The 27088-nt window shown below is 40.4% G+C and overlaps 6 protein-coding genes across 6 annotated transcripts; 4 read left to right on the top strand and 2 right to left on the bottom strand.

The window, feature by feature from the left end:
- Positions 1 to 252: 252 nt before the first annotated feature.
- Positions 253 to 2772, top strand: ora3.1 (olfactory receptor class A related 3, tandem duplicate 1). The gene is made up of 4 exons (XM_029431297.1): positions 253 to 528; positions 824 to 1087; positions 1875 to 2120; positions 2496 to 2772. The coding sequence occupies exons 1-4, from the start codon at positions 253 to 255 to the stop codon at positions 2706 to 2708; spliced, it is 999 nt and encodes a 332-aa protein (XP_029287157.1). The 3' UTR covers positions 2709 to 2772.
- A 2049-nt stretch (positions 2773 to 4821) lies between these two features.
- On the bottom strand, positions 4822 to 6013 carry ora4 (olfactory receptor class A related 4). The gene is made up of 2 exons (XM_029431295.1): positions 5927 to 6013; positions 4822 to 5844 (listed from the first exon to the last, which is right to left on the bottom strand). Exons 1-2 carry the CDS (start codon positions 6011 to 6013, stop codon positions 4822 to 4824), a joined length of 1110 nt encoding a protein of 369 aa, XP_029287155.1.
- A 3007-nt stretch (positions 6014 to 9020) lies between these two features.
- fndc10 (fibronectin type III domain containing 10) lies at positions 9021 to 10071 on the top strand (the record flags this gene model as incomplete). The annotated part of the gene is made up of 1 exon (XM_029431326.1): positions 9021 to 10071. A coding segment is annotated over one exon (405 nt), but the record flags the coding sequence as incomplete, so codon positions are not given.
- Positions 10072 to 11526: 1455 nt separating this feature from the next.
- On the top strand, positions 11527 to 16519 carry ssu72 (SSU72 homolog, RNA polymerase II CTD phosphatase). Its single transcript, XM_029431314.1, has 5 exons — positions 11527 to 11800; positions 12651 to 12794; positions 14816 to 14955; positions 15158 to 15276; positions 15517 to 16519. Exons 1-5 carry the CDS (start codon positions 11721 to 11723, stop codon positions 15616 to 15618), a joined length of 585 nt encoding a protein of 194 aa, XP_029287174.1. The 5' UTR covers positions 11527 to 11720; the 3' UTR covers positions 15619 to 16519.
- Positions 16520 to 17139: 620 nt separating this feature from the next.
- Positions 17140 to 18936, top strand: LOC115008061 (transmembrane protein 240-like). The gene is made up of 4 exons (XM_029431324.1): positions 17140 to 17277; positions 17453 to 17563; positions 18289 to 18503; positions 18775 to 18936. Exons 2-4 carry the CDS (start codon positions 17478 to 17480, stop codon positions 18915 to 18917), a joined length of 444 nt encoding a protein of 147 aa, XP_029287184.1. The 5' UTR covers positions 17140 to 17277; positions 17453 to 17477; the 3' UTR covers positions 18918 to 18936.
- Positions 18937 to 19771: 835 nt separating this feature from the next.
- atad3 (ATPase family AAA domain containing 3) lies at positions 19772 to 25991 on the bottom strand. The gene is made up of 16 exons (XM_029431279.1): positions 25799 to 25991; positions 25224 to 25300; positions 24285 to 24386; positions 24112 to 24171; positions 23960 to 24029; positions 23702 to 23867; positions 23369 to 23438; positions 22940 to 23095; positions 22796 to 22852; positions 22139 to 22264; positions 21916 to 22040; positions 21749 to 21800; positions 21514 to 21584; positions 21220 to 21387; positions 20708 to 20816; positions 19772 to 20565 (listed from the first exon to the last, which is right to left on the bottom strand). The coding sequence occupies exons 1-16, from the start codon at positions 25989 to 25991 to the stop codon at positions 20092 to 20094; spliced, it is 2076 nt and encodes a 691-aa protein (XP_029287139.1). The 3' UTR covers positions 19772 to 20091.
- Positions 25992 to 27088: the final 1097 nt, after the last annotated feature.

The following is a 27088-nucleotide window of genomic DNA, read 5'->3' as shown; positions in this document are numbered from 1 at the left end:
TTTTTTGTCGTGATGACAAACACAGGATCACCGGCTTCTTTCATTGGCCCCGAGAGGGAGTGTCTTAAATTAGATGACTTCACTTGCAAAGATCAAGAAGCACAAAATAGCAGTGGGTTGAATCTACTGGTGGAGGATGAAAGCTGGATTATTTTCATCTGACAAATATTACAATGAAGATGGAACATGCTTTAAGACTTTACATCAGCTGCTAAAACTTCATAGACAAGCTTTTTTGAGACAAGGGCTGAAATGAACGGCCACATGGAGGGGGATGAAGGCACAGAGCTTGTGGGGATGGGACTTCGTGTCTCTGTATCCCATGTGCAAACTACCTTTTACATCATCCTGGTGATGCTGGGCATCCTGGGTAATGCCACTGTGGTTGGGGTGATTGGTAAGAGTGTAATAATGGACCGTGTTGGGGGACGTAACTCGGACATCATTATCATTAACATGGCACTGTCTAACCTGCTGGTGTCTGTGATGAGGAACACACTGCTTGTCATCTCAGACTTGGGACTCGAGGTATGTGCTCTTTAAGATCAATAGTTGTTAGGATCACAGGTCACCCTTTAGATAGAGCAAACGGTATGTTGATTTTACTTTTTTTGCACCACCTTCCTTACCGGTTGCCCATGCCAAAGTCAGGGAAGTTTGTTTTTGCCACAACAAACCTACACTTACTGAAAGTATACACAAGGTGAATCAGATGTCAGTAAGGTTGGTGACATCTTTGTATCTCCAGGATATAAGTGTGAGCTCAGGATATTAGTGAGGAAATGTTCCAAATTTGTGAATATGCACCTCCTTTTTTTTACAGCTGTACTCGTCCAAAGAGTGGTGTAAATTCCTCATGGGTGTCTGGGTGTGGCTGCGATCGGTCAATGTGTGGTCAACGCTCTTCCTCAGTGCGTTCCACCTCCAGACATTAAGGCGTGTGGCTCCAACTATCGGGAGCCTTCACGGATCCCGGGGCCTTCCCAAGAGCCTAATGCTGATTCTGGCCCTCATCTGGTTACTCAACTTTATTTACTCCATTCCTGCTCATATCTTTTCCACCTCTGGGGACTCGAACAGCACAGAGGTGAGAGCCTACTGCAACAGGAGGCTGCTTCAGATTAAATTAAAGGACCACATGTACACGTTACATCACAGCTACTCACTGTGTACACCGCACAACTTTGATTTAGAAATGTGCGTTAACTTTTTCTTTTTTTTCATTTCTGTACGGGATGAAAATCAGCACTGCTTTCTTTGTGTGATCCATCACGGTGAACATCAAGTTTGCATTTATTTTGTTACAACATTATCATTATAAAATAACATCAGTGTTATAGGGTAATCTAATGCTGACTTTAAGGAGTTAAAACAATGTTACGGTACTTTAACTTTAGGGAAATGTTTTGTGCTGAGGAAATCAAAAATCCTTAAAACAACAAAGCTTTAATGTGGAACAAATGTAGTTACACTGGATTGTATTTACATGCATGTGATTTTCCACCAACCCAACAAAAAGTGCTGAATTTAAATTAATTGAGGGTTTTAAAAAATGTGTATTGAGGTTTAATAGGACAACAAATGCAGAATTTTTTTTATAAGTTTAATGGATATAGTTTATTAATACCGAGGGAATTTAAGCTTTTAATCTCTCCCTTGACAAGTTGTGTGGAAAGTACTGAAATCATGCAGAGTAGCAATGTCAGAGTGTGATTCTCTTCACCTGATAAAGAGACCTGCATGTAAGATTGACTTCAAACAGATCAACAATGAAATATTTGTCCCCTTTTCTATAGATAGAATTCCTCTCCCTAAATTGCTGACTAAGGGTATGTTCCACCCTCCACTCCTCTCTCTTCCTCCCCTTCTCTCAGACCCTGATGCTGGTGAGCAGCACAACGCGCCCCCTGCTGGGCTGTGTGTGGAACTTTCCCTACGGCAAAAGTGGCCTGGCCTACGCCACCACATCTATGGTGATCCATGAAACAATTCCCATAATCCTCATGGCCTTCACCAACCTGGGCTCCCTTTACACCCTCTACACCCATAGCAGGATGCGGAGTTCGGTACCAGATGCACCTGTCATAAAACGCGTGCCTGCTGAGAGACGAGCAGCCAAGGTGAGGAAGAGGAGGGTGGAAGAGGGAAGCTTTGGCGTTGTGAAGAGCTCACTGAAGGTTCATCATGTAGACGAGTAGTGATTATCTAATGAAATTATAGATTTTGCTGAACATGAGTCATACATATAGCCTATAATTAAACCTATATTGTAAATACCGCTAAGAATCTGGGTCACTGTTCTCAAGCTGCAGATAGCTTATCAGGGCGTCCCGTTACACATATCTCCATTATGTCTTATGATTGTATTTATTTTAACTGTTTGTGATTAAAACTTATGGAACAGACAAACACAGATGAGTTATATTTTGTATTGGAGTCAATGTGAACACATTTGATCAGTTTCACTTCCATGATTCTCTGTTTGTGTTTCTCAGGTGATTCTCGCTCTGATTATGCTCTTCATTGCATCCTGGGGAACCAGCATTATCTCTGTCAACTATTTCAACTACAACCGCGGCTCCTCAGCGGAGTTTCTTCTGGTCATTGCTCGTTTTGCCAACATCATCTTCATTGCCATGTCGCCTGGTGTTCTGGCAGTTGGGCACCGGCGGCTGCGTTCATTCATCAAGTCTGTGCTCTCTCACTGACAGAGCCTCACACAATACTGATCATCATAAACTGTTGTTTGCATCAACTTCAGAAAACCCTTAATACGGAGTTCGTTGTTATAGGTCTGAGTATATGTGTCTCTGTGTAAACCTCCACATATGCGTTTGTGACTGGAGTTGGACTGATGGACTCGTTGGAAAGTGCTAAAAGTAATTAAGGTTATAAAGGATTTGTGCTACTTCACCTGATGTCTTTAATCTAAACAAATGGTCAAAATAAAATAAATATCTACAAAAAACTTAATTTAGATGATATTGCAATATGTTTCATTAGTTGCTCTGCCAGTATCTGGGTCTAACATTGTGCTGTATAGGTTCAGTGAAGAATGAATGTGATTTAAAAGCTAAATCAAAGGTTGTGTTTGTTATCCTCTGAAACTGTGGTGGTAATGGATGTCTTGAAGCTTATAGAAGGTCATCAACGACAGCTTCCTTAAAGTTAGTTACCGTGATACTTCGGCTCAAGCGTTTCATATTTTGGGCAATAAAATAAGAAACGTTTATATATTGATTCAAAATGAACGAGCAATTTATGATACATTTATACTTTTGGACTTCATAGCAAACCTTTTAGGATCACTTGCTGAGTTACCTTTCTCTCATTTTTCCTGCGCAACATTTTATTGGAAGAGCTGTTCTTAGAGTTTGAATCTTAGAGTTTGATTCTTAGAGTTTGATTCTTAGAGTTTGATTCTTAGAGTTTGATTCATAGAGTTTGATTCTTAGAGTTTGATTCTTAGAGTTTGATTCTTAGAGTTTGATTCATAGAGTTTGATTCTTAGAGTTTGATTCTTAGAGTTTGATTCTTAGAGTTTGAATCTTAGAGTTTGATTCTTAGAGTTTGATTCTTAGAGTTTGATTCTTAGAGTTTGATTCATAGAGTTTGATTCTTAGAGTTTGATTCATAGAGTTTGATTCTTAGAGTTTGATTCATAGAGTTTGATTCTTAGAGTTTGAATCTTAGAGTTTGATTCTTAGAGTTTGATTCTTAGAGTTTGATTCATAGAGTTTGATTCTTAGAGTTTGATTCTTAGAGTTTGATTCTTAGAGTTTGATTCATAGAGTTTGATTCTTAGAGTTTGAATCTTAGAGTTTGATTCTTAGAGTTTGATTCTTAGAGTTTGATTCATAGAGTTTGAATCTTAGAGTTTGATTCATAGAGTTTGATTCTTAGAGTTTGATTCTTAGAGTTTGATTCATAGAGTTTGATTCATAGAGTTTGATTCTTAGAGTTTGATTCTTAGAGTTTGATTCTTAGAGTTTGATTCTTAGAGTTTGATTCTTAGTTTGATTCTTAGAGTTTGATTCTTAGTTTGATTCTTAGAGTTTTATTCTTAGAGTTTGATTCATAGAGTTTGATTCTTAGAGTTTGATTCATAGAGTTTGATTCATAGAGTTTGATTCTTAGAGTTTGATTCTTAGAGTTTGATTCTTAGAGTTTGATTCTTAGAGTTTGATTCTTAGTTTGATTCTTAGAGTTTGATTCTTAGTTTGATTCTTAGAGTTTGATTCTTAGAGTTTTATTCTTAGAGTTTTATTCTTAGAGTTTTATTCTTAGAGTTTGATTCATAGAGTTTGATTCTTAGAGTTTGATTCATAGAGTTTGATTCTTAGAGTTTTATTCTTAGAGTTTTATTCTTAGTTTGATTCTTAGAGTTTGATTCTTAGAGTTTGATTCATAGAGTTTGATTCTTAGAGTTTTATTCTTAGAGTTTGATTCTTAGAGCGTAGATTGTTTGAGCTACTGGAAAGTCTTTATTGTAGGCTGGTAAAGCATATTGAAACATTGTATGTGATATTGGATAAAACTCAAAGGATTACAAGAATACATCTCAATGAATCAATGATACATTGGATTGGATAAAACAGTTTCAACCATACAGGAAACCAAATCACCTGCTTGATAATGATTTCTGACTCAGCCAACAGACCTTGTCGCAGCTTGACTTGCATTAAATGGTTTGAAATATCTTAAAATAAACTAAAATAATACTTGAAAACAGTTCTGTCCAGAGGAAACATGCAGTTAGGTGTCTATAAATGTATATATATGATGCATCTGTGCCATCAATGCAGTCACACTTGCCTTCCATCATTTGTTTGCTTTAACTTTCCCCTTCACTTTTATGACCTTCCTTTCTTTTTGAACAATAAAAACGATTTGTTTTCCGTTCTTTCCTTCAGTCTTTAGGGATTTACCCCCCTCTTCAGTGTCCTCCCTGTGACATTTCAGAACTTTAGACCAGATCAGGATCATACTGATGATTCTCTTCCTCAGCTTGCCATGTCCCAGGGCCACCACCATGGGACTGAATCCTACAAACAGCGAGGCAGAGAAGTGGGCCACAGTCAGCAGCCCTTCAGCGTGGTGTCCCCCATCATGGTTGTAGTACGTCACCGCAGCAACCTGTAGCACCCAGCAGACCACGAAGAGTGACACCAGCAACATGATTACATGAGCTGCTTTGCGCTCAGTTGACACGTGTTTGTCCTGCTCCCCGTGGGTTCCTCCTGACTCTCCTCCTGAGGTAACAGCTCGGATGTGCTTTGCCAGAGCATGAAGTGTGGCCAGGTTGGTGCAAACCATCAGCACCAGTGGCAACACTTCATTAAGTGCCAGCGAGGAGGACGCGAAGGCTGAGCCCTGTTGAATGGAGGGGAACTCCCAGACACAGCCCAGGAGAGGCCTGGTGGTGCAGCTGATCACCATCAGCTCCACGGTGGCGTTGCCGTGAACATGGGTGCTATATATCAGAGCTGGAATAGAGAAGACCAGGTTTGCCCCCCACACCAGCCCCAGAACGATCCAGACCCGCAGCCTCTCCCTCTGCTGTGCGAGAGGTCCAAAGGTAATGTGATGCCGCCTCAGGGTGGTGCAGTGGAAGACACTAAGTGCCAGAGTCACCCAACAGCCCACAGCTCGCCACCACACCCACAGCAGCATGAAGATTCGGCACCAGCCCGGTGACAGAGACACATCCAAGCCCAGGTCCGACACAAAGATGGGCACCGTGCGAAAAAGGGAGGTCAGCAGGTTAGCCAGTGACAGGTGCACCAAAATAGTGTCAGAGGGAGGGAGTCTCCGAGATGGACTCTCAGCGGCTGACTGAAACACCTGAGAGTATAAGCAAGACAGACTGAGAACAATGCAAAACATTTAGCTCAATCAACAAATATAAATCTCTAGGTTATCTCACCACATGGATGACCAAAATGTTTCCCAGAATACCAGAGAAGACCAAGAGCCCAAACAAAATAGCCTCTACAGTGAGGACCTCTGACATGGCATCATCCTCTGCATGGCGACATAGTTTGCTTTTTCTTTGTGTGAGAGTCAGAGTGAAACATCAAGGCTTCGCCCGCACCACTACAGCTGCTGATGGTCCTCATGGCGTTTTATATACACACACACAGACAAACGAATAGATTTTATACGCAGGTTTCATCTTTGCTGACCGGGCTCATGGGCAATTTAACCTAATATGTTGATGCTTGTATTTACATGCAGAGGCAGACATTTTCCACGTTTTCTTCCCGCATCACTAACCAGCTGCAAATACAACTCTGTCTCTTGATCCGAACGATCGCATCAACAGGTGCGGGTCGCTTTATAACAGCCTGTTCCCGTTAAGTTATTCATACTAAATCACCACTTAACTCTGCTATGGAAATGCATGTTGTGAAATAACTGCAATCTGCTCACTTGTTTTTCCCGTAGTTAATGTTCATGATTAAAAACATAGCTAGTGTCAGACTATCAGATATAACATTAACTGCAGATTACACAGATTTAAATCAATTACCCGTTGCAACCTTTAAGGGACAGGCGGAAGTTAGTCAGTCCTACTGACGCAGCTTTTCTTCTCCCAGTAGTCAGCTAATCCCTCTCTCCCTTTGTACTAATTGTTTACTGAGTTGCCAAGTCTTTCTCTTGGGACGAGGCAATTATTGCTTCGAATAATCTCACATAAGCACTGCTTAATTAAATGTTTTGTGGAGGACAATGATGCATCTTGACCGTACAACCGTACAACCTTTTTCTTTTATAGGTGCTCTTTGTTCATGATGATCTTATACAGAGAACATATGGCTATAACCTCCTTCAGCAGTGACTAAGTATACCTGTAGTGGAGCCATTTTACCTCTCTGACGCACTATATGCCAGAATGCTGCATGTACATGCGATGGACAAAAATAAATACATGTACTATGTACATGTAGGACAAAATGACCTGAACAACACAAACTATTATCTTCACGCTTTCTATATAAACAACACATTTAAAATAAGTGTAACCCAGAAAATCAGCAGCCTCACCTTTCTGTCATGCAATTGCCCCTGTTGTGAAAATGAAAGAATAAAGGGTCTATTTCTTGTCCATTTCAACCCTTTGCGAAAAACACATATACAGTTTATATATTGGATATAAACTCAGACAATTTGTAATTACAGACTGGCATCATTGAATGCCATTCATTCAAAAGTGAGAGCAGGGAGGCGTTAGATGCAACCATCAATGGCTCATACAGAAAGATACCAAAGATCTTTGGTTCTTACAGTGTAACTTCTCCTGATTATAATGATCTAATCATTATAATCATTATAATCAGGATCATTAGATTATAATGATTCTCGAACATTAATAAATGATGGGCTTTACCTAGAACCACTATGTTAAGCACATGTGTCTCTCTAGAACCCTACCATAAATGTTATACAAGATTATGAGAAAGATGGCAACCTTTTAGGTGTGTCTGTAGATCTTATATGCACAGGTAGCAGTGGTGCAAGTACTCAGATCTTTTACTTAAGTAAAAAGTAGTAATACACAGTGTAGAAATACTTTGTTACATGCAAAAGTGCCGCATTTTAAAGCCTATAGTAAAAGTACAAAAATATTGACATCAAAAAGTAAAAGTGCTCACTATGCACAACGACCCATTTCAGAATAATATATATTATATAATTGGATTATTATTATTATTGATGCATTATTGTGCTCATGGCTTTATCCACCACTGACAGGTAGGACTAACAGCAGCTCTGATCTGATGTGTGGGCTGCTCTGCCTGCAGGAGATCAGCAGGTGAGCAGCACGTGGGTTAAAACGCTCCATTCGTCAGCGTGGTCAGGACTCTGGTTGTTGTCTCTGTTATTGACAGACACTTGCACAAGCACTGTGTGGGATGATGACTCACAAATCGACTGTTGATGACTACAAATATTTTGTGCACGCACCCACGCTCCTAAACACACCTCGGCGCGCGCTTTTCTACGTGCACTCTCGCACAGCAGGCATCGAAGCCTTTACGTCAAGCCAGACAGGAAGAAGAAAGCGAATCTGATGGCACGATAGCCGGGTCCTCTCTTCCCACCGACACAAGTGAGTGATTTTTATAAATGCCTGTGAGTCGGAGCCTGCACTGAGGTGACTTTTATCACCGTTCAGGTTTTTTTTTTTTTAACTTAATACTGCATGGTTATCCTATGCAAGGTCATACTGACAGGATGGCCGCATGACTAAATGTTATTTCTATCGCAGATGCATACCCGATCCTCTCGCCCGTGGACGAGCTATCCTGTTTCACGGATTTCGTCGTGTGCACTGAGGCAGAGCTGATCTTATGGCAGACATCAGCCTATTTGATCCACTGTGAGAGAAAATAATTCGATGAGTGAAAGTGAGATGAAAAGCCAAAAACGACCATCACTGCTCGCCTTATCTGCGCTCCTGCTCTGCACATTACACCACACAGCTGGGTCCATCAGATCTCATCGCAGCAACTCAGCATCATCAACAACAACATCCCCATCAGAGGCTAGAGGCAGGAATCATTTGGGGACCCAAAACTGGCTGAAACAGACTAACACCAGTTCTAACCATGGCAATCACAGCCACAAAAGTAGGCCATCACCAAAGCTAAAAGAGGTAACAGGCCAAGTGAATAGTTTATCTTTCAACACCAGCGATATTACTACTGTGATATCTGAAAGGTTGGGCAGGGCACCAAACTGGAGCCCAGAGGAAGTGGTGTCACCACTGTGTGCCTACCAAGTGATTGAGGGAGGCATCGGGGGACAGCTGTGTTTTCGACACACACTTTTTGGGTACGAGTGTCACGAGGGAGACTGCAGGACAGTGGTGTCTTTGGGGAATCTGGTGGCAAATATTCTCATCAATGGCAGCGTACTGTTACAGTGGACCCATGAGGGAGAATCCACAGTGACTGCAGCTGGTCAGAGGAGTGGTGGAGATCAAGGGACAAATCTAACAAGAGTGGAAACTCTAAGATCAAACACTGTCTTCAGTGGCCGACGACACAGGACGGGGAGGCTACGAGTTAAACTGCTGGTGGAATGGAAGCTATACTCAGTTTGAGTGTGCCAGTGTCCATCTTGGATCTGGCTGCAGGGACTTTCTCCTTACTGAGCTGCATGAGAACATCCCCTACCGCCTCTGCCTGCGCTCCCTGGCCCGCTCCAATCCAGCTCAGAAAGCAGACCAGCGGGACTGTGTAGAGTTTACCCTGCCGCCGTCTGGGATGCAGGACATTGTGATCGCCATGACAACGGTTGGGGGAGCTATTTGTGTGATGCTGGTCATCATCTGCTTGCTGGTGGCGTACATCACAGAAAACATCATGAGCCCCACAACACAGCACACATACTCCTACCACACTCACTTGCGTCACTGATACGACACTGGTGCACTGTTATTTAAAAAATGGCCTACATTTAACACCCATGATGACCATATCTAATCTCACAATCATAGTCACTCACTGTCAATAATATTTAGTTTTCAATCAGCCACATAATGATGTACACATCCTGTTATGAGTGAATTGAAGCACAAACTACTGGGGCTCTGCAAAAATAACATGCCATGTCAACCTCTGCGAGGATGCACTTAACCAAAAGTACTGATAACCAACATTTACTAGTATACAGTAGTGTACTGTGTTATGTTTTTGTTTCAAGGTTGTCTGTGATTGAGTGTCAATCTGTATGCTGGCAGCATTTATACAGCAATACAATTAATGAAATGGCATTGAGTGCATCAGAAACAGAAGCTAAATGTGCAGCGTGTGAACGTGTCCAGACTTGTCTTGTTCTTGCTGCAACACAGGAAAATTATTTTACTGAATTTTATATTTCCATTTGACTAAACCATCCCATCGTCTAGTTTTGCTTTGAGGTCCGCCTAAAGTATGTATTTGTACCATTTTGTGAAGGGCAATACAATCTGGTGTAAAATCTCCAAATACTGTGTCAAATGTCTTGAGTTAAAAAGCCTTTATGTCCTGCTGTCAATCAATAAAGTATCATAAGGTCACTTGATATCATTTACAGCTGTCCTTGTTTTTCTCTTTGTGTGTGTGAGAGTGTGTGCGAGAGTTCATCCTCACACCCCTGGACCATTTACAAGAATCAATACCAGACAGGAATGGGGACTGGGGCTTGATCTCATTATTTAGTTTTTTTTAATGTCTTTCTGGATGGTTAAACTGGATACAGATGGATCCAGTGAAAATCTTCACAGTGTGATACAGTAAACCAAACAACCAACACATTTCTTTTGCTTTTGAACAGTGTACAGATGCAGTACATCCACATGAGGGGAATGTATACAGCATTATTAAAATCACAGAGTTAGAATGTATGTATAAGAAAAGTGATTTATGGATGAAGATCCTAAGCAGTTTAAAAACAAAAATGTTGGCATTGAACACAAATTAAAGGGAAAAATATATAATCAAATATAGCATACATGTATGCACTATGTCTACAAGAGTAAACATGTTATCAACATGTATTTAAATTTGTATATAAGTTGAACAAAAACATTTTTTCACTTTCTTAATTGTACACATGTTCATTTACAGAGATATAAACAGATACATAAACAATATATATATATATATATATATATATATATATATAAGTTACATTTACTTCTTAAAATGCCAGAGTTTGTGTTATATGCATTCAATGACGTAAAGGCCTTGATAGCATTTTGTTTTTACCATTAGATAAGACGATGCTATATTGTTTAAATTCATTAATAAAGTGCAGGAAAGTTGGCTTGGTTCCCCACCTACTAAGCGTGTTCCTAATTTTTTCTGTTAGAGCACTTTTCTTAGTTTCACCAATATAAATATTTTCTACACAATCTTAAAAAATAAAAGGCAGGTTTATAGCACCAGAGTTTCTTTAAGAAAAATCACTGAAAATAAAAAACGCATCATAATCAAATAAAGATACCATAACAGGCATGACTCCACTCAAACTCATACATTCAACATGGCAAGACATGGGGTAACTGTTCAAAATAGTATAAACAACTTAACAGAAAAGGTCAATCCTGTAGCAAAATGAACCATATGAGCACATCTGTTATTGTTTATAATTTAGATAGAAAGTATTTTCTAAAAACAAGACTGAAAGTTTTAAACCATGAGCGAGACCTGAGTACTTTGCTTTATGGATGGGGAAATTCCCCATTAAAATGAATGAATTGACAGTCCGCTGAACTTCCTGGTTTTTGTTTTCATTGAATAATATTTCATCCATGACTTCCAGTTTAATCGAAATATTGGTTTGAGTGTCAAAATAGTCCTCAATTTTCTTCCAGAATCCTAATGTGTACTAATATTCATAAAATAATGTTTAGTTCAAGGAAAAATCACAGCACGTTCGTTCATTGACGTCACGTCTACGTCGCCACATTTGTCTGCGTGACAAGAAATAAACTCCGCCCCCAAATTACATCACCTGATAAAGCCGTAGTCACTAACGGGGCACCGCCATTTTAACTTCCTGCATCAAAAGAAGACGAGCCAGTCGCACAGTATTTGTACTCGAAAGGTTATCTTATTTAGCGTAACAAAAGGGGCTTGTGTTGTTTATTTTTCTTACAGGGATCAACTTAACCACCTCTTAGTAGTTTCTGACAGCTTGTGTCGGTTAGTTTCAGCCGGAGTGTCGCAATGCCGAGCCACCCGCTGCGTGTAGCGGTTGTGTGCTCGAGCAACCAGAACCGCAGTATGGAGGCGCACAGTATCCTCAGGTAAAGACGAGCCGCCGGGAGGACCACAAAAGGAAAACACCACGAAGTGAACCAAATCTGTGCGGTATCGAGCCGCTTTCTGAACCGGTCATGAGTCGAGGTGTCAGTCAGTCCATCGGGCCTCAGCGCAGTTAACAATGGACTCGCTCCTTTTGATTGTAACACCGGGGCTACAGCGTATTTTAAACTGTGGTTTCTCACTTAAGTTTCAGGTTGCCGGTTGCCTGAATTAAATATCCACACAGATTTTATTTTCAAACAGATTTAGGGCGTTCAAAATATTTTTTTTTCTCCACCCCACATGTTGACTATAGCGCCCCCCTGTAGGAAATATTCCGGAAGGGAGGAACTGCAGCTTGTGAAGCATCGGATGGTTTTACCAGCTCTGATCAGTCCTCTGTCACACCTTTTTTTTCTTCTAGATTTCTTACTTTTTAAGTCCAAAGGTGGCTGCTGTTTTCGTCTTTCACTGAGACGTTTTTTTATTTAAAAAAAATGGGAAAGTAGTGCACCTCGTTTGAATGTGTGTACAATTATGTGTAGGCCAAGATTGACTCTTAAAGACAAACTCACCCAAACTGTTAGCTTAAATAAAAATCTTGTTTCTATATTCAGAAAATGTCCTATGTAGGGAGGGACCAGGTGAGATGGACCAACACACTTTGTGTTTGTGAATTCAGCCTGAACACCTTTTTTATAACATTGGAAAAGCTGACTTCATTGGGTTCCCTATAAGATACGGAAAGATGCTGATGACTGCATTCTGCTCTTGTGTAATGTTTATTTTGTCTGGTGTTGGTCCCAGACATGGTATGTAATTTACTGTCTTGTCCTTTTTTCGTCTTTGCAGCAAACGTGGATTTGACGTGCGTTCATTTGGGACAGGGTCTCATGTGAAGCTACCCGGTCCTGCCCCGGATAAGCCAAATGTGTATGACTTCAAAACAACATATGTACAGATGTACAACGACTTGGTCCGCAAGGACAAGGAACTGTATCCCCTTCTCACTCACTTTTCCACACACACACGTTTATACTGTATACTGGAAGCCAGATAAGTAGACATGGCCCATGTACATGTATCGTGTTTAGATATTGATCTTTGTAGTTCATGTAAGTGTGATGGCGTTTGAACGGCACCGCGGATGGGACCGCACCGATGGGTAAAGCAGATGCAGGGATTTTAAAATGTGTTACCGATGCATTGCTACAATATATTGTTGTTTAAGCTATAATATACAGGGGGTGAAAAAACACCTTGCAATACAACAGTAAGTGTAATTTGGTGAAGATTATAGGTTTTTACTGAGATCACATTTAATTAATCAGATTTAAATCCATCACCTCTTAAACCTTAGTTTTATATTGTTGAGTGTCTTGATGTCACCACTGTTGTTTCTCACTAGTGCAATTTCCCTGTTTTTTTAAGATATGCATCTTTTCCCATTTGTCACATTTTATATTTTGGCTGTTTAAGTAACACCAGACAGAATAATTGTTCTGCCATTGAACTTAATCTGGCTCATTTTGTCTTTTGTAGTTTTAAAAAGATTGCTGGTGAAAACTGAAGGGCGAACGTATACAGAAATCAAACCACAGGAGAACTCTATTAGCAAAGAAAAACAGTGGTGACAAGTAGACAACACTGATGAATAAACACCCAACAGGGCATTTAGCAAAAGTTAATCAGCTAAAACATCAAAGGCAGTTTGTTCTGCCGTTTTATTCGCATCTTATTTTTTTTAAGAAGATATTATTGCTTATAGTGCCCCAAAGTAAGTTAAAGAAGATTAATTACTTGTGTTAATTCTCATTAGTGAGACAATATGCACATGCTACCAAACTGAGGATACTCAAACTGGACTGCATTACAAAAAGCCTGCACTTTGTTGGAGCTGGACATGCAAAAGCTGCAATAGTGAGTGTCACTTGCACATGCCTCGGAAACTTTGCGTTCATTAAAATGATTTGTAGTTATTGTTCCGGTCAGTACTGACTGCTGGTACTTTTTGTTTTTCATTGATAATGGTTCAAATAATCCCTGTCTCCACTATCATTAGCAGTCTTAAACATGTCCCTTTTGGTTGTGTATTTAAGGCTTTTATTCCTGAAATATGTAGGTATATTTTCAGATAATTGCTTTGTTTAAAGTCTAAATGTAGGGCTATTCTTAGGAGTTAAGCATCTCTAAGGTCATCTTAAATTATTCCTGTTATATAGGCCTCTTGTGAGAATCTAGGTTTAAAAGTAGCTGTGCTTCACCAAATATTTACTTGCTAATAATATTACTGTATTGCAGGTGTACATTTTGCCACCCCACGGTAGGTTGTATGTATTCTGCATGTTAAAGGTGCCGTGTTACAAATTGTAAACTAGCTGCCCTGTAAATCCCAAATGTAATATGAATATAAGATGTACATTTTGCCTCTTACAAAAATACTTGTGGTATACTTGCAACGTTGCATGGATTTAAAAAAAATATAGTCCACTATTCTAGACAATTCACCATGGTGGTTGGTCTTTTTTTATTTGTTTTGTTTTGGCAATATATCAGGATAGTCATGTAGTGACGGAGCAACATGGACTTTGACTACATTTTTAGAAGCTTAAAGGAGTGTTCAACATAATTTTCATTTGTATTAAGGACACCAAATGTCAGCGTGTTAACTTATGGAAATATCACATTTTACTGTGGTCTCCTTGAAATGCCATTCTTCTATTTACCTTTTTGTTTTTCAACATGGCACTGATGAATAGTAGTTTTTCCAGGCACCACTAGAGGGTGCTGTAGTTTCTCTAACAAACATTGATACATTCAAGTGTAGACCCTACAACAAAACAAAATCTGTGGTCTCCTTCAGACAAATTAATAACTTGTACAGTTCTACTGGGTACGTACTCAGGCACATTGTTCAGTGCGTCTGTAGATTGAGGTCCTGTCTGATAGTGTGATGTTGTATTACCTTGGAAGTGTTTCTCGCTCCTGCTGTGTTCCTTGACCTCCCAACTCTTAAGATACACACAGAATGGCATCCTGCACATGCTGGACCGCAACAAGCGCATCAAATCAAAGCCGGAGCGCTTTCAAAGCTGCAAGGATAAGTTTGACCTGGTCATCACCTGTGAAGAGAGAGTCTATGACCAAGTGCTGGAGGGTGAGGCTTCTCATGAGAAATATGTGATCACTGTAGGGATAAAGTTGGTAATTCAGAGCCCCTTGCAAGGACACTGCCTTGACACTACTTGCATAATCATATTTTTACCCGACAATTTATTTTGTATGCCGACCAACGGTTTTACTCCAAACCCTTCTGATTGTGTGGCACTCTTTCTCTCTCATCTGTTGTTGGTTCCCAGATCTGAATTCAAGAGAGCAGGAGACTCTACAGTCTGTGCACGTCATCAATGTAGACATTCAGGATAACCACGAGGAAGCCACGCTGGGTGCTTTCCTCATCTGTGAGCTGTGTCAATGTGTGAGTGTCTCCTATCGGGATTCTTAAATGCTGTTGTACAAAGCACACATTACTTTTCACTTTTTAAAAATGTTTTATAGACCAAACTATTAATCTAGAACATAATTGACAGATTAATTGATATGAATATTTGTAAACTTGCAGCCCTGAATGAAAATGCTGGTTTAAAAGGGTACCATATGTTTATAAATGGTGTGCATTCAGGCTGTGTTTAATGTGCCGCCTCCTCCACCCCTGCAGATCCAGCACACTGAGGACATGGAGGATGAAATGGATGAGCTGATACAGGAGTTTGAGGAGAAGAGCAACAGGCCTTTTCTCCACACTGTCTGTTTCTACTGATGTGCAATAGAAATTTGCAATAAACACAAACTTGGATCACAAGCAATCAAACAATAGTATATGGACACACACACACACACACACACACACACACACACACACACACACACACACACACACACTTTGTACTCATCAGTCATCTACAACACAGTACGTACATACACATTGTGTGCCTACACAGCCACACACACACACAGAGCTTTGGGTCAGGACCTAACAAATGGCTGCTGTTGGACATCTTGGTGATGATGGCGTTTTTCTTCTATACAGAGGACGGACACGCTGCTCTCGCTCTGCCTTTATTTCTCCGGATCAAGGTCAGGCCTAGGTCCACCCTCATCACAGTCCAGTGAAATCACTCAACCATGTCTCCTCAGGGAGAACCATAGCACCCACACTCCTGGCTCAACAATTCCTTTACCAGTCCCTCTGATTTAGTTCAGTACAGCATATGAATGCTGAATTTTCTTTTCTTCAGATATACAGTATAATTGTTATTCATTTAAGCATATGTCAAATTTTTATTCCTGACCTTGGACAATGTAAATGTGTTTCTTGGGGTCAGACGGGGATGAAAATTAATTTAATTGAATGCGTGTTTTTGTGCGCTCATTTGTTGTAGATTAGTTTGAATTAGGTTAAAGTGGGTGGGCTAATAATGAATAACCAAACCTAGACCTCTCTGAGGCTCTCCTCCAGTGTGTTTCCAATATAATGTGTTGATACATATTTCAACTTGGATATGCTATTTTTCAGGGCATAGTATGTATTTTTTTCTTTTTGTAAATGTTAAAGAATTGAAGCATTGTAACTATTTGCAAACTGCGAGCTCAGCTCAGAGTGCCTGATTTTTCTGTATGTACATATGAATCCTCTAAAGAAAGAAGCATCTCTAAAAAAACGTGTCTTTGTTTGCTTTGTGATATTAACTATAATAGAGCGTTCCTGGTTATGTTTAGGTCTGAGTTAGATTTTATAGACATCTTTATGGACAAACAAGGGCAACTTCGATTATTTAGAAATATTTCAATAGGTGAATATTTAGGTATAGGAAAACAATTTAAACCAGGTCCTCAGTCTGGCTATGTTTGGACAGTAATACACGTTATTGCCCTTCATCTCTAGTTTATTTTGTTCATTGTCAACTTGTTTAACTCAAATACACGTAAAAAAAATTAATAAGTCTTTACTTTTGAAATGGTGACAAAGCAACGCAAGTTAATGCTTAACGAAAAGGTGTAGGCTGAAGCCTTAGCTTATTACACCTACCCTTTATACATTAATCATTAGTAAATGTTCAGGGTTAGCTTACACAATAACAAATATACATTTAAATCATTTAAGTAAGATTTACAACAAAAAAACACAATTAGTAAGATTTATCGTCTTACGTGACAAACTATACTAAACACCCCCCATAAGACTAGCACGTGCACGTTACCCAAGCGACCGTTACTTTTAAATTGTGACGTTGTTAGGGTAGCTAATAAAGTTGCCATGACAACTCATTTCCATTTATAAGCTAAAACCATGATTTGTTAAACTACCTGAGCACCACCGACTCTTCCCCAGTGGCGTTGGACAGCACGTCGGACAGAGAAGGCAGGACCGACAGACAACCGGGACACTCAGGATACTAGTCTTGGAAAGCACTAATATGTAAGCTATAGGGTCATACACGTGAAGGCACCATGAGGTTCCTCATTTTGCCGGATATTAACGCTTTTCCGTCGACAAATCGATAGCAATTAAGCTAGTTAAATCAGCAGTTAAACGTGTCTCGTGAATATTACGGTGTGTAGCGTTTTTGCAGCTTACTTCTGTTATTGTTTAGTTCCGCACAGACTTTTCTGACGGACATGAACGCGCTTTTAGACCGCTTTCACAACTTCTTCTTACCGCTAGTGCGAGGGGAGGACGGTGTCTGCGCCTGCACCTGTGGGAGGTAAGATACGATCCAGCTGTTCTGAATGAAACCTTTTATTTTGTGGCAGGTGAGACAAACCTGACGCTTATATTCCTAAACTTGTTTTGATGACGTTTGCTGTGAGTTGCTGTTAAGATAAGTGGGTAATGAGCAAACAGCTCAACGTTACTGCTATAAAGCCTGAATTCACATAGCGTTTGTTATGACTTCTCACAATGAACCCTGGGTTCATTCATTCATCTTAGAATATCAATTTTCAGTGAGTTAGCCTACTCAGATATTTTACTTAAGTAATAAATAGCAATACCACAGTGTGGAAATACTCTGTTACAAGTAAAAGTCATGCATCCAAAACTGTACTTGTATGTGTACAAAAGTATTAGTATCGAAATATATTTAAAGTACCAAAAGTTAAAATACTCATAATGCAGAATGCTGAATGTATATTAATAAGTGTTTTATTTGTTGATTATATTTCTTTGTGAATAATCTGAATTTGTCAATTAAGTAATAACGTTTTGTTCTGAAAATGTTCACCTAACAACCACAAACTTTATTTCCATGAAGACTATAGACACATGCATATTAGTATACTGGTATTGTACAACAGGGATTGGTATCAGCTAATACAAATACAAAAAGTATCCATATCCTTATCCATCGCTCAGCATCATGGGTTATTTTTTATCTTTACTTTTCTGTTTGCAATCTCCCACAACTGGCTAATGTTCTGTCACCTGCAGGCATCAAATCTATCATGTCGTTCCATATAATGGGGCGAAGTTCATGGTGGATTCAAACTACATTGTAAGTGACATCATAACCCAGCAGAAAATGAACATCATAGTTGGACTGCTCCTGGGCCTCTGCATCAGCTTGTTCTTCAGCTTGTTCTTGAAGTGGCTGGATACGGTATTTGAGTCACGGCTCAAATACTGCAGGGCAAACCACATGAATGGTGAGTAAGAAATCAACTAAAACTGAACTTGCATGTGGGGAAAGTGTTGGGGTTCCTGAAAACAGGCCTTTACAGTGATTATACAGTGTCAATGTCACAGCTAATTCATACTTCACTGTACAAAAAAAGGTGTGTTTCTGATCTGTGATGTATAGAAAGGAGTACACAAAGACGAAAACCACTCACTAACTTGACCAAAAATAATTTGACATAACCTTAACCTCCAAAAACCTTGCACATAGCCTTTTACCAGTCCAGTTTTTCTTTCCAGATGCTGGTTTCTGGTCATGGATGCCTAAATTCAGTAAAACAAGGGAATTTTTCAGGCCGTTATATCCACAACACACGGAGGTCTCCAGTGGGAAGACGCTGCACATCAGTCAAGAAGTGTACCATAATGTTAATGACACATAAAGATAAAAATGTGGATTGAATTCAGTAGTTACCGTGTGTGGTTTTTCTTTTCAATTGAGTCCAAATAAATCTATTTTAAAATAATCTTTTGGCCACCGGTTCACATTTAGCAGTGTCCTTGAGCAAGACACTGAACCCCAAGTTGCAGCTCCACCATCATCGGTATGTGTGTGTGGATGGATGAAAGAGGCAGTAAGGTAGAAAAGTGCCGTATAAATACAGTCCATTTACCATTAAGTACTCCTCAAGACCTGTAAACAGACTGATGTTTAAAATCGGTGTTCCCCTTTAAACTCTAAAGATCATTTTTAAATGAGCAGAGTTGAATAGTTCAACATCAAAATCTTAAAAAAAACAAAAAAAAAAAACATTCACTTTCCTAATCGGAATTACCAGATTGTTTTGTAATTTATGTGAGCCGGTACAGTGGAGTACATGCAGGCAACCTATTATGTCTGACAGGGAGTTTCATCATGGGGCCTATTCCAAACCAAGGACAGCTTCATGCCCTTGACTTTGTAGAAGAAGCTTCCTGAAGCTCTCGGCCATTACTGTGAAATATTGAAATCCTATGTGGAATCCTATAGACCGGGATCGCTGTCTCATCCAATCTCAACCCCTCCTCTCTGCGGTTATGCATTGCATTGATATACCGTATTTCAATACCATTTAATGCTTAACAATGTCTGCAAGGTCTGATCTCTCCAAATGGTACATGAGCATTTTATAAGGGTTTTGTATGGTTCGTCATGCTGCTTTCTAAAAGACATTCTAACTCAACAGTCTCTTGATTATTCAGGTGTCAAACTCCAGCTACAGGTCGTGTAATATCATAAAGCCAATGTACCCCCAGACTATCAGAACTTTTGTTTATAAAAACACAGATGCATTTAATCACTTCAACAGACAATCACTTGACATACACTTATATACTGTTTTACAGACACACAGTCTGGTTTCCATCTAAAGTACACTTTTGCAATGTTTACATTATATATTAGAATCAAAGAGTCTCAGGCATTTGTGTTTTGTAAAGTTAATTGATTATCTCCCCTGACTTGCTGAACCCATAGTCGGTCACAGACAGTCCAACAGACATAAACTGACAGACTAGTTAAAGAGGCCGGACACTAATCTTTCTAATCCAGGCCGCCCCAATGAACAAATCTACGACTCAAACTGGAGTTCCGTCCTTTGAAGGAGGAGCTCCAGTTTTGTCTTCCTTTTCAGTCTTGCCCTCACTGTCAGTGGGGGCAGCAGGCTGGACTAAACTCTCCGCTTCTGTCGCAGCCTCTGCTTTGACAGCATCTTCACAGTCCTGTCCAGCTGCGGTGGCACCTTTGCCTTCTGCCGATGAGTCGATGTCTGAATGAGGTGGTATACTTTCACCTTCTTGCTTCTTATTTATCTCAAGAACTGGAGCGATCACCTCCTGAGCCTCGGGTGCCTCACTGAGGGGCAGAATAAAGCCCATCTTGCCTATGCCTGCAGTCGCTCCAGCCGGGGCAGGTGTAAGGGTCTTGGCCTGAGCTTCCTCGTCTCCATGCAGCCAGTCCATCTTCTGAATGTGCTGCTTGATAGCGTCGTCAACTCGCACATCAATCATAGCCTCCGTCAGGACTCCATCTTCAGAGGAATATGCTGCCGCCTACAAGAGAACATGAGTCAACACACGTGTTGTATACATTCATGAAAATTAAAAAAATCAAGATCTTTAAGTATATTTCAAGTAAAGTTTTATTTTCTTAAAGATTACAGCTATGGATTCACAATGACTACAGGGTACTTACCTGCCAGGCCACGCCCAGCTTAGAGATCTCTCTTCCTGACATGCCCCCTGTGCGCTTCGCAATCTCAGAGCACTTTTGACCATAATCAAACTGTGCCAGCTTCATCCTCCTGCACAAAACCACACAGACAGATGAGAGGGAGACAAAGTAAAACATTTCCTCACCTAGCCTGGATGCAACTTCTTTCTGACTTTGTTGGTTTTGGAGCTCAGTTCATTGCCTCCTGGCCTGTGTGTGGAGCACACCCCCAACACATCCCACCTCTGTGTAATTAATGCCTCCAGGCTGTTTCTAGGCGTTAATCTTAAAAGAGCCTGAGTCTAATCCTCATCCTGGCACAGCCTTTCAGCCAAGGATCACTATCAAATTTTATACGACCCCTCAAAATCACTCGCATGTAGATGTATTAATTGACATGGTGGACGGAACCTAATTACTTGTTTCAGTACGCAGCCCTAGTGTGCAGTGACTTGCCCTATTTCAACAGCTGTGTTTCTGAGGATTGTACTCACTGCCTCCCTCCTGTGGCAGGCTCCAGCACATATTTGTCAAAGTACAGCCGCACCAGTCTCTCCCTTTCCTCAGGACCCGGCAGAGCAAAGTTCACCATTTCATCTATACGGTCGTTTATGGCCCAGTCAAACTGCTCTGGTTGGTTACTGGCCAACACCAGCATGAACCTGTCAGAAAAACACAGAAATCAAGCAGCTTAGAGATGTGCAGGAAAGTTATAGCCAAAGTAAAATGAAGTGAAGAGTCCTGCTCGTTTAAGGTTTCATTTCTATTTATTATCAGTAGTTTCTTACTTGTTGCTCTGCTCTCCAGTGCGATACAAGAATGCGTTCAGAGTGGCTCTGAGGTCTTCACTGATCTTCTCCTACAAAAAAAACAAGAGGAAGTGTTGCACGTTATGTAGATAAATATAAATCAAGGAGAAATCAAAATCAAAAACAAAAGTGTACAATGTGAAATGAAATTGAGTTTCTACTCAAATGGAAAGAAAATATATATTCTAGGAAATTAAATGGCATGCAGACTTACAGTGGATCTCTTGCGAAGGAACGCATCAGCCTCATCAACAAACAGCAAAAGTCTGTAACAGGATAAAAACACAAGATAACCTGTTATTACATCTGGAGTCGACAGTATTGCTAGTAGTATATTTGTCTGTAAATTAGCCTAATTTAATATAATATCAAGAAGCTTACCCGCGTCGACTTGTGCCAGCCCAGTCGAACACTTTGTGCATGGCTGTCACACCATCACGGCCCATAGGTGCCACGTCACCACCAGTCATAATCGCATAGTCCATCCCAGAATGCACTGCCAGCTTCTACTCGATAGAAAAAGAAATTCCTTACAGTTAGACAAAGCATCATTTGCGATATATGTAAATATTTACATCAGTTGTGGTTTAGCCCTCTGGTATACCTTAGCAAAGAGAGTTTTGCCTGTGCCTGGAGGGCCGTACATGAGGATGTTCCTGTACAGGCCGTGGTTCTGCCTCGTGTTTCTTGTTGCTATCGCGATGTCACGCACACGCTCTTCCAGGGAAGGCTAAGAGATGGAAACATTCATTTATATCAACACTTTGTTAAAATCCAAATTATTATTACACGGCATAGTTGAATACTCGATTCTGATTGGTCAATTTCAACATTCTACGGTCTGTTATTTCTGTATAGCAGACCGCTGCTAAGGACGCTCTGATCACAGGACACTGTCCAATCATATCAATCCGCAGAAAGAAGTCCAGTAAATTTAACAATGTTAGCTGTGGCCAAAAAACACATTAGTTTTCCACCATGGGATCTTTTTCTTTATGTTTATTTTTATATATGTGGAGAGCAGAACACTTTGGATTCATGATGAACTGTCCCCGGTAAAGAAAAGAAAAAGAAAACAAGAACAAGAAAATAACTCAACGCAAGAGAAGTTAAAAAACACAAAACTGTACATCAGAGAATTTGGCAGAATTGAAGAAGACGTTGAAGAAGTTTATGAATTAAACACTAACGGGAACACGGTTAAAGGAAAATAAAATGTGAACAGACAGAAAACCTCATTCAGTTGTCGATGTCCACTTACACTGAGCACAACTCCCTCGAGGGCATCCTGAGGTTTGCTCTTCAGCCGCTTGGCCATCTAAATAGTTCAAAGAAAAAGTATAATTAGCATATTATAATCTGCAGTTAACATAAAAAGCAAATAATCAATTTGCCAGTTAGCCACCTTGACTGGATGCTTGATTGCCTCTGCCACGGTGAATCGGGACGTTTCCCGCACCAGCGACGGCTTCCCGAGCCTGGCCTCGATGTAACGTCCCGCCACCGCTGTTGTGCTTCGGGCCGAATAAACTCCCACAGCTAAAAGAGTCAGTCCTGCCACCTGGAGATGTGATGAACAGTCACACAACATTCACAATACTATATATATTATAAAGAGGAAGACCTTTATGAAGCGACAGGTCAGATTGAACTGGAGGCATCAGTCTGTCTCTAAACACATTTATTTGCTGATCTTTATTTTGTAAAACAGATTGTATTTCAGAGAACTCTCATAGTTGCCCAGTGTGTCTTCATTGGCAAAACCCAGCTCTTAGTATGTATTTATAATATAATTATTCACTAAACTGATTGTATATGGAAGCACAAGTCTCACCGTAGCTGTAACCTTGTCCCAGTCTGACACAAAGGCCCTGAATCCTTCTCCAAACACAGCACCTGCAGTCCTAAAAGCAAATACAGGTCAACTGTCAGCATGCCTGTTGGGCGTTTACAAGATTCAACTGTCGATTAACCAGTGAATTAACATATGAAACTGATCACTTCTACGATGAGACAGAACTTTATCCTGAGGGAGATTACTGTTACGCTATTTGTTAAATCATTAGTCACATGATTCAGGACACCAAGAACCATCAATACACTTCATCCGATCCTCACCATAATAAATACCATAATGTGAAAACTTAAATGAGTCCACGTGTCTTACTTTATAGACTCCAGCACAGTCTGTCTGTGTTCTGCAGCCTTCAGTCGGATTTGCTCCCGGATTATATCGGCGTTCTCTCGCTCCACACGGGCTCTTGCTTTAGTCTCGGCTTCTATACGCAGGAGCTCGTTCTTGTGCCTCAGCTCCATCTCGTGCTCTATCGTCGCTATAAAAACCACGACACACAACAAGTAAATAAACCACCGCTCGACATCTTCAAAAGCTTGTAGAAGATCCTGTAAAGGTGAAGTCTAGTACATTTCCTCATGGCCTCCTGTTTCAGCACGGACTCCTCCTGTTTGCGAAGGTTCTCCTCATTCAGGGTTTGCTTTTGAAAGAATAAATGAAAATGTTGGTAATACATCCGATTTTAAAGCATTTTATACTCGATATGTAGGAGATGACCTCACCTGTTGCCTTAGTTGGTCCTCATATCGCTGTCTGGCCAGCTTATCTTGAAAATGAGCTCTCTGTAACATAAAACAACCGTCGGTAACCACACAACTCAAACTGCTCTAGTTCACCGCTGCAGCTACTTCTAGTTGTTCCTAAAATACTTAAAGAAAAGCATTTCTATTGTTACCGCTTGATGCTGCTTGGTCTCCTCATTAAGAGTTTTCCTCCTCTCTTCTGCCTGGACTCGTATCTGGTCGCCTTTGATCTGCTCAACTGCTGCTTCGTACTCCTGTTACAGAGGCGCACAGAAGATGCCAAAAATCTATCAAACCCAAGTGACACAATGGTAGGGCTGCACAATATTTACATTTTTATCGTCACACGCAATTTGCTGTATTTTAGTAGTATTATGAAAGCAGCAGAAAAGCACAACTGATTACACTTTATATCTGTTAATCTCAAGTAATATCGTTTATCGAGATATTCAACAACATAATTGCATAGTTTCTTCACAACGTGGAGCCCTACACACTGGGAAACATTTCAATTCAGTGCAACATCAACTGTGTCGTGCTATGAAAGTCGTCAAAAAGATGCAAAAGTATAAAACACATCTTCCACATGTCCAAAACTTCATCAACAATGCCATGAGAAGTAATCTTGAACCTGCTCATTACAACATGTCTGGTATTTTCTAGATGCAGAACAAGGATGAAGACCTAATAGGTGGTCATTTGACCCATGTGCAATAGTTACAGTACATACTTATTGTATTCTCTAATTTCTCCGATGTTTAACTTTCACATTGTAACCTGCAGCGACAAAAGACGTTTTTAAAACTGGAGAACAGTTCTCATAATAATTCTCATACTTGACCATAGAAACTGAATTTCTATATACTCGACTCGCTGTGTTGCTGACAATTGTGATGTCCAAACTGCAGCACAGAGATGCAAAGTATCCACACAATGTAACTTCATCTCTCAGCACCATTATCCATCCAGTAAATGACATGATTAGTAACATATTCATAAACTGGTGTGAATTAGCACTGGCAAACTCAAATTAATGCTCTGGAAAAGATGAAGCGATAAGCAGGAGTTCAGTACGTGGGTTTCCGCTGTACCTTCATTTTGCTCTGATGCTCCATCTGAGTGGTCTGCTCCTGCATTCGAGACAAATCCAGAGCTTCTTTGGCATGTCCTGGAGGAGAGGAGACATTTTCAGTTGGCAATGTAACATAGTGGTCTGCCTTTCAATCCTCACATGTGTCACTACTCTCTTATCATCTCATCTTACTTCAACAGAGATGGCACAAAAGAAACCTAACTCATGAACACAAAACAAGAGAGACACTCTGTGAACCGCTGCATGTCTGTGAAGCAAGAGATGTTGGGTGTTGCAAGCCAGACGGCAAGGTGGTGACCTTTGAACCCAGTCCAGTAGTTTGAATGAAAGTGAGAGAAACACATCGTTGCTCTCATCAGTAACCAACAATTTCACAAAGATGACATTAAATGTACATGTACAGATGCTGGCTGTCAGTGTAGGGCCCCATTATCTAAACTGAAGCATCACTGAAGCGACCACCACCATGAACCAGAGAGGAGCTGGATGCAGGAGCTCCATGACTCTCTGTGTGCAGTACTGTTGTTATAATCAGGAGAAACACTGAGCGAACAGGCCCTGCGGGACACTTACGGGACTTGTCGAGCTCTTTGGCCGCATTAGCAGCCCTCTCCAGCCCGGTGGGATCGAAGTTGCTCCATTTGTCCTTGGGTTTATCTCCGCCGCCGCTGGAGCCTCCGGCCGGCGGAGGAGGCGGTGGAGGCTGCACCGGGAGACCAGGAGGCATTTCGGGCTGCCCCTTGTTCAGGCCGAACAGCCACGACATTTTAACGAGAATAAATAAAGCACAGTTTATCCGGTTGTGTGTGTAGCGAGAGATGGGAGCTGCTCTGGACCTGTCACTGCACTCTCCACTCCACGCGTGTAATGCCGCAACCTTCTGCGCATGTGCAACATAGATTACAGGTTGGTTTGAATAACTGCTCCGATGATTGGCTGGAAACAAGTACTTCTCCTTCTCATTGGCTGCTCCAACAACTTGTCTTCAGTAGAGGTCATTCATGTAGTCCATGATGTAGTCCCACCCAACATTTATACGGTAGCCACAGAGGGTCAGAATACACACAATCCACAGGAAATGACTTTTCTTTTGGTTGCATCAGACTGTTTCTGCTTTTGAAAGTCATAGGTCATTGACATTAGTGTGATGTATGTGTGCTTTGTATCCAGTGAGGGATGAAGTATTCAGATCCTTTACTTCAGTAAAAGTACTAATACTACACTGAAAACACTACAAGTAAAAGTCCTGCATTTAAAACTTTACTTTAGTAAAAGTATGTCAGCAAAATGTAGTTAAAGAATGAAAAGTAAAAGTATTCATTGTGCAGTAAAATGCTCTCTGTCAGTATTTTACTATTATATATGATGTTTTTGGATTAATATTACTGCTATGTTAATGTACATTTTACTGCTTTAGATGTTTAACGTTGTGCTAATTTTAACTCATTTATCTACTGTTGGGTAGTTTAATCTACAGCAATGCATCATATTCTATAAGATCAAATATGTGTAGTGTCGCTGTCCTGTGGGAACTACAGAGGGATTTTAATTTGTTATTTGTTAATATGGACAATTTTCTCAAATTAAAGAAACGCTTCAACCTTCAGTTTATCAGAAACATTCATATTCAACACATCTGGAGATACATGGTTTTCACTGGACAGGAGGGGGATGAAAAACTGTTATAAAGTGTAAAGTATCAAAGTTACATAAAAAGTAAAAGGACATTCAATTTCAACTTTAACACAGTATTTGTGCAAATGCACTTTGTTTTCCAGTGCCTAGCAAGGAGCATTCATCAGGAATAAATGTTGGTACTGGAGGAACGTTTAGACTTAAGCCGGGGTGACGTGCTTCTCAATT

The sequence above is a fragment of the Cottoperca gobio genome, chromosome 5 (assembly GCF_900634415.1).
Source record: "Cottoperca gobio chromosome 5, fCotGob3.1, whole genome shotgun sequence".
Taxonomy (NCBI): domain Eukaryota; kingdom Metazoa; phylum Chordata; class Actinopteri; order Perciformes; family Bovichtidae; genus Cottoperca; species Cottoperca gobio.
The sequence above is the reverse complement of the archived record's forward strand: the minus strand, read 5'-3'. Positions and strand labels throughout refer to the sequence as shown.